Below are 7,813 nucleotides of genomic sequence, written 5' to 3'. Positions count from 1 at the left end.
GCTATTAAGGAGGCATGTCCACACTTATTGACATTACCTATGCAAAATGCTACACACACTACCATACAACCATCTATTCCTGGATAAAAGTCCCCAGCTTTCTAGGTGGGCAAAGAAATAATCTCATTTTCATGAAGAGTCCCAACATCTAGGCAGTACCTATGTAAAGTTTAATTCCCAAATGCTTGAAATCTCATACAAATGGGATTCATATTCTGCCTTTGCATCAATGTACTCCATGACAAGGTTTGATCTGCATGAAACACCAAGTCATACACAACTACTTGTCAAATCCTTTAATCAACACTGTAAAACAGGCAACTGTAAGAGATACTGGACAAAGAGAGGTGCTGATAAACATCACATTACATATCTGTAAACAGTGTCCTAGCAAATCCAACTTCTGAATTAAACCTCTTGTCCACCTGAATTTAGCTTTTAAAAGCTGAATAGTAAATATGTGCTCAGACTTTACAAAATTTTTGTCACAATGTGTTAACACTGCTTTTACTCAGTGGAAAAGAAACCCAAACACTGGCTCATTTAAGACACTTTACTTACATACATTTTGGTCTGATCTGATATATACTCAGTTCATGTATTTTGTGCTTAAGCCTCATAATAAATGAGGCAGATGGTTGATGCTGAGAGTCTACTGTACCTTAAAAAGGTACTGAATGTTGAATGTTAGTCATACAACGAGGAATGTGTCGCCAATATCCAGGTGTAAATTAACTACTTCCTTAGAGGTGTTTAACCTTGTATACATTTTAAGTAAGTGTAGGAGATTTTTAATGACATTGGAAAGTATAATTTTTAATAAAATACTTTGCACCGAAAGGTAAAATGACTGTTTCGTATGGACAAAGCCAAGACACATAGGAGACAGTCACATACCATAATATTTCTAGCAAGGAAAGGGCACTGAACAACTGTGGTGTGTTTTATCTCACAATCATTTCCATAGTAGTGCATCACAAATGGGGTGGGGCGGGGGACTACTGAACTATACTTTTCTTGAATTTCACAGAAGAATGGTTTGCTGCATTGGCAACAGACACACAGGTAAACATTCCCATTTCTTTGGAGGGCATAAAGCTTCTTAATAATACATGGACTAAAAAGCACACCTGATCCTAGATAATATCCTAGATATCAAAACAGGAGATCTCATGCCATACCATGTACTCAATCGGTTCATAGTGAACTGACCACAGACTTGAGCAGTATCCACACAGCAGATTGTTCTTGGTGTGCTATTACAAATGTGTCTAAAATCATACAATTTTCATAATTTCAACCATTCTCTCTTCTTCTCCCCCCCCCAACAAAACATTTTCCAACAACTACACAGGTGACTTCAAGAGGAAATAAGGGCCTAGCTCTTGGGTTAAATTCACATCATTTTCTGTAGCAATTTTGCCCAATGACAATCATCATGTTTATTCAAAGAACTCTGCTCTGCATGCAGCCATGTACTTGCCAACTCAGTCTACAACTCAACCTAGTTTTGTATGGATATGCATTTACTATACTGAACTCACCTGATTTTGAATAGGTATGCTACTGGTGTCAGTGGAGGTGGCAGGTCACTAAAAGCATGTGCCCCACATGATTTAAATGCTTTAATAAACATTTATGCAATTTCAATGATGATGAGATACACCCAAATCTCTTGATGAGATTACTAATTTCAAATTGAGATGGACATTTGAACAGAGAAACTAGAGTGAACTGATTGCCATAAGCTAATGCTATGGCAAACAGTTCCCTGTTACAATTTATTCAATTCTCTGTACTTGTACCTTCCTGTATTTTCCAATTAAATTATGTTCTCTCTGTATGTTCTATGGACCACTTCAACTGTCTATTATTAAAATTGCTATAATCTATTTCCTAGAAACTTATCTTCCAAATTTTTTAAGGAAAACATAAATTGATCAAGAAATGGTTAACCTGAATGTATTTGATGTCCGCAAGCTCCACAATGAGGTCAAGGAGTAAGGCTCTTCCTTGTGAAACCTTAATAAAATTATCAACACTGATCTCTGTTGAAAAGCTGAATGACTTGTGAGGCTATCTGGATACTTTGCAACACATCAAAACCCAGTGTATAAGTTAGAACCACTGGATTTGCTGAGACTGAATAATACTAATATTTTCAAACTGAGGCAAAATGATCCAAATTGTGAAGTTCCAGTTAATGCTATGCTATCAAACCTATAAAATGTCCTTATTCACAGTGTGTCATGTCATCCAACTGCAATCTTTTGGCAGTTACTCACATTGATCTTTACAAACTAACTACCCACCTCTATTCACAGTATATTAGCTCAAATCAGTTTGAAGTTCCTCCAGCTTTAGATTTCACACACGGGGCTTCTAAAATTTTAAAGTGTAGCAGTATTAAAGAAAATTGCATGCTCTATTAATACAACCATATCTAAACAGGAATTAAATTTTTGTGCTTCAAAAGCTGAGGAATATTATCTACTAACCCAATTACTCCTTTTTTCCCCCAAGAGGTTATAGGCACATATGCAGTCAGCTAAAGAAACTGATGGGAAAATGGCCTGTTTCAATGAGATGAAATGCCCTGCCTTAAAAGTCATTTTAAGACACCTGTGAAAGCTGTGTTCCATTACCTCCTTTCCTCACGGCTTATAAACATAGGTGACATATTTCACAGAAAGGAAACAAAAGAACTTTTTGTACATAATATTTAGTGGAGCAAGTGACTGCTGTGTTATCCTATTCCATATACATTATTATGTGCACAATGATCAGAGGTCTATGAAATTACTCAGTTTTTCAGGCTCAGCTTTAGCAGTGCGAGGTTAAGTTACTGCATAATTCATTAATCACAATGGAAGTTGTCTCCAGGGCAGGACAGTTTGTAGCTTAGAGCTAAAACTGCTTGTATCTTAGACAATTACAATACAAATTTAATAGGCAAATTAATTGATTCTGGGCCTTTCTACACTGCAAGTTAGCAAGTTTTCATAATGCAATCTTACTGGAAATACACCGACTTTGTATTATTGGCCCTATACACTGTCAGATCAATACAGTCTCTCTTCAAGAGGACTGCAGTTTTCTTTTCAGCTTCCAGGTCTCGAGAGACACTTCTGAACCAGCTGAAAGACATGCTGGGAGGAAAACAGACTAATCCAAGAAAGAAGAGTAGTGCCTGATGCACCCAGCTTTCTTGGGCACAGTTTTATCGTTGGACCCAAAATACAAACAGGTAAAAGCAATACAAAAAACAAATGTGATGAAGTGACAGGAATGTTATGAAGCTGAAGAACTGAGTTCCAGTGTGTCACTGAGTTTCACAGTGTTTTCTGATGCCCATTCACAGAGGGCTTTGCTGTCTCAGAGTCTCTTGCATTATGTGAGAGGTGAAGCTTATCCAAACCTGCAAAACATGAGGAATTTAATGCAAAAAATCATTTATTTAATCTAAAACAGCAGTTTTAAAAGCAAAAATTCTTAGGCTCCTTTAACACTAAAAAGTTCAGCTGACTTCATCAAATGCATGGCTAGAGTGCAAGAAAATGTATGCTAAATAGAACTTGTTAGTCTTCAAGTTACCCATGCAAACATGGTACATTTTGCTCAAATAACCTAACTGCCTCCATCTAACAAAATGTGCCTTGTGTTATATCAAAGAGTTTGGGTTTCCTCAGCACTGTTCCACATCACTGGCTGCTGACAGGGAAAAGTGGGATGTTATGTATCATGACAAAATATCAGCTCTTTTCAGTTATTACAGAGTAGGAAAGGAGGCTGTACATGAGTTTTCCATCACACCTCACTTTGAAGCAAAAGAAGGTATTCTACATGGATTGTCTAATTTATTTTCAATGAAAACTTAAACTGATTTACCTGTAATGTTTAAATTCCTACCACTGAAATTCTGAGCAACATGTTACAGACCAACCTAATGGGCATAAGTCAAGCTTTAAAAATGTGGATGTTTAACCTGATCACCGTGCAGTGTCCCTTAGTTATACCATCTGAACTACTGTAACATGGTGTAAGAATGAACTAGTACAGTAATGGAGACATCCCTATTTCAACAGCATCACTGCCTACCAATCTTTCCAGATACAATTCACAGGGCCAGTCATAACCTAGAAAGGCCCTGCACAATTTGGGAACAAGTTATCTTAAAGACCACAAACTTCCATACAAGCCAGTCCAGGCTTCACGATCCTCAGGAAGCCCTTCTTTCTTTCCACTGCTTGAAGCACATCTAGCAGGAACTTAAAGCACAGAGGCCTGTTTTACACCATCTTCGATAACTTTCCACCAGCAGGTCAAGATACTAAGTGGGCTGGAGTAAGAATCATGAAGCCCTCCAGATGCAGGACTGCAACTCCCATTTGGTACAGTTACTGTAAGTTGCACTTCATCAACATATGAATGGCCACATGGATTCGCCCTTGTTCTGCCAGTTTTACTGATTTCACTGATGTGCTCAACATGCCTTGTTGCTATGTGTAGTGTTTTATTAACTTTCTTGATGAATGTAACACAAATGCTACAAAAATTATTTTCTTCAAAAAGAACCAAGAATTCAAATACAAAACTAGATATGTCTTTCCATACCAGGTAGAGGAAGGTCATTAAATGGTTGGTTTGACCTAAGCTTCACATAAAGAAACTGAAAACCCCCATCAGCCAGTTATTTTCCCTAATATATAAAATTAGTTTAAATTCAGACCATATAAAGTATGACAAGTACCAAAATAAGGGAAAACATGTTACCTAGTGCTTTGAAAAGTTCTTCTCTAACTGCTGAAGTGAATTTTCTAACCAAACAAAGGGTTGTCATAATGGCAAACAGCAGGTTGTAGGATAGCACAATGTAGAAGTTCCCCAACCAGTTAAACCTTCCAAAGTCTCCAAGGAGATCAAACCTTGTAATGCCTATGGGAGAGAATAAGAAATAAGACCAGTTCAGATAATGTTAGATCAAAAGTGGTATCTTAAGGTTATATTGAAAGCGCTTTGAGTATAATTCTACACAGATTTCAATCACTTAGGAAACATTATAATTAAAAACTCCATGAATGCATTATCAAAAATATTATATACTTATATCAAATGTTAAAAATCTTAAAGAGAGCAGAAAATCACTTGTCTTAAATCTCTCTTTAAGGCAGTATCATAAATTGTAAGATTTGTCTGTTGAAGCAGAAAAGGGAACTAAGGCCCTATTCTCACTGGCGGTTTTGCCCTGGAAGGAACTGGGAAGATTTGGTTTCAGCCCCCCCGAATGCCTCCGGAAGCAAGTGCCCACGATAAATACCTCAATCGGGGTATTTAGCCCCAGGAGCCATTGCAGTTCTTTAAACTGGTTTAAAAGGAAGAGTGCTCTGCTGTCAATCATGTTAAGGAAAAAGCAACATGGGACATACAGTGATTGAAATAAAACTTGTATGTGAGAGTCAGGGTGACTCAGCAGAAGCAATTAGGAGCCACACAGGTGTAAAAGGTAATGCAATTAACAAGTCCTGAATGCCAAGGACAGAATTGCAAAGTGGATAATTGAACACACCTGAGAATTGTTAAGTGGTCAAGGCTGAGATGATGAAACAAGAGAACCAATGAGAGAGAATGTACACGCCCACTGGGTGGAAACTGACAAGAGTGGGTGGTATGATCCAAGGACTATAATAATGGCTATGAATCCTAATGTATTTTGTGGGTAGTAGTTGTGGGTAGTAGTAGTGGATAGGAGTGTGGTGTTGTGTTGGAGCTGTATATAGTAGAATAAAGTAGATCTTTTATATAAGACTACTGAGTTGTCTGGTGTCTTGAGTGAAGATACAAGAGCCAGCTGGATCCTGAAGAAGTGGGAAGACTTCTGTGGAAGCAAGAGTGAGAAGGCTTGGAGAGTTTGTCAGGGTCTTCAGCCTATTCTCTGTAACTCTGCTGCTTTTGAAGCAAAGCTTTAACCACTGACCAAAACTGGTCAGCGCCGGTGCGTAACAAGGTGGTGAGTTCGAGCCAGACGTGAAGAGCTACAACTCCCATCATCCCTGACAAATCAAATTAGTTCTGCTTTCGTAAAATGTGACGTTTCTTGCAGCCATTGGCTAAGCAGATGGGGGCTTCCCCCCTCCTTTTTTTTTTAAGTCTGGCGGGCAAGGTGCGCAGATGCTGTCAAATTTAAAAACCTCTGGTGTATGTCTTGTGTTCAGCAAAAGCAAAAGCATTCAATTATCAAGTATCAATTTCCCAAATTGAAAGGGAAACATTTGTAACATTGGCATCGTAGCATTCACATTTTAAACAAATAATTCCAGGAGCAAGAGGAAATGAAAAGGAAATGTCTCAGGCATTGCAGCATCTGCATATAACACAAATAACACAAATAAATAATAATAAAGGCTCTTATAAGGTGCTGTTCCAGGAGCACAAAGAAGTGAAAGTAGCACAAGCACACACACATTGTATGTCACCCAAAAAATCATGTGCATAGACTGTCAAAAATAAAAAGAGAAAGTGCTCCAGAGGAGCTTTTGTGGGTTCCCTCCTGGAGGGAAGGAGGAGAGGGTCCTGGGCATCTCTGCCTCCTGCGCGTTGACAGCACAGAAGCCCTGCTGGATACGACACCAGAGGCCCACGGCGGAAGCAGACAGACCCTCTCCCTCTTCTTCTCTGCCCTGGTCCCCTCCTTCCCTTCCTTCTCTCTCTTCCCTCTGTTTTGCCCTCCTCCTTCACTCTCTTTCTCACTGCTTATCCCTCCTTCCTTCTCTCTCCCTCTTTCCATGTTCTCCTTCCTTCTCTCTTTCTCTCTTTCCCTCCTTTCCTCTTCTCTCCCTTGTCCCACCTTTCCTCCCTTTTTCCTTCCTTCCCTCCCTCCTTCTTTCCCCCCTCACACACACACACTCCTTCCCTCACTGCAGATACTTGCCCGCCTACCTGCCTGCCTGCCTTGGGGGCCGAGGGTCCTTGGCTCCCAGGGGTCTCTTCTAGGCCACCCCGCCTCCTATGCATTCCTCCTCCTCCTCCTCCTCTACTCTGCTCTTCCTCAGCTGCAGGTGCAGAGGAAGCAGGGAGAGGAGGAAGAAGAGGAAAAGGAAGAGGAGGAAAAAGAGGTCAGGAGGAGGAAAAGGAGAAAGAGCCCGCGGGGGGGGGGCATTGGCAGAGGAGGAGGAGGAGGAGGAGGAGGAGGAGGAGGAGGAGAATGAGAATGAGGAAGAGCGGAGAAGAGGAAGAGGAGGAAAAAAGGAGGGCAAGCAGCGACAGGAGGGGGAGGAATAAGAGGAGGGGGGAAGGCAGAGAAGGCAAGGGAAGAGAAGAAGAAAGAGCCACATGATGTACATCTGTCATTGCAACAACAACAAAAAGGGGGGGAGCCGCTTGCAAAAAGCCGGCAGGAGAGGAGAGACATGATCCTCCCATTGCCCACCCTCTGACCTTAATCCCTCCCCTGAACTTGACCCGATCATGATTGGGGGCAAGTTCATATTTCAGGGAACCTGGGTTTTTTCAAAACAGACGGATTTTGCCCCAAATCTGGATGACCCAGACTATAGGGCATTTGCTTGTGCATGCCTCGAAATGGACTGTAACAGAATTGGGGCCAATATGAACTTAACGTGTTAGAATTGATTTCTGATCTGGGATAAAGTGTGGTCTGAATGGGCCCTTAGTCACAGCAAAAGTGTCCTTTATTTTGCAGACTCTAGTGCTGCAATCTTCTATAGAATCATAGGATCGTAGAGTTGGAAGAGACCACAAGAGCCATCCATTCGAACCCACTGCCGTGCAGGAAATCTCAATCAAAGCATCCCTG

General features: G+C 40.5%; 1 protein-coding gene across 2 annotated transcripts in view; it reads right to left on the bottom strand.

Moving 5' to 3' along the window:
- Window positions 1–281: 281 nt before the first annotated feature.
- Window positions 282–7,813, bottom strand: part of LMBR1 (limb development membrane protein 1) — a 73,506-nt gene continuing 65,974 nt past the window's right edge. For both annotated transcript variants that reach the window (XM_089533565.1, XM_089533566.1), the window contains exons 16-17: window positions 4,774–4,935; window positions 282–3,418 (exon numbers count right to left, since the gene is read on the bottom strand). In XM_089533565.1, coding sequence (XP_089389691.1) covers window positions 3,333–3,418; window positions 4,774–4,935 — 248 coding nt within the window. In that variant the 3' untranslated portion in view covers window positions 282–3,332. The remainder of the gene's footprint in view (window positions 3,419–4,773; window positions 4,936–7,813) is intronic.

Source organism: Sceloporus occidentalis, unplaced genomic scaffold (genome assembly GCF_023333645.1).
Source record: "Sceloporus occidentalis isolate IW3139 unplaced genomic scaffold, rSceOcc1.0.p SCAF_7, whole genome shotgun sequence".
Classification (NCBI taxonomy): domain Eukaryota; kingdom Metazoa; phylum Chordata; class Lepidosauria; order Squamata; family Phrynosomatidae; genus Sceloporus; species Sceloporus occidentalis.
This window is presented reverse-complemented; position numbering and strand designations above follow the sequence as displayed.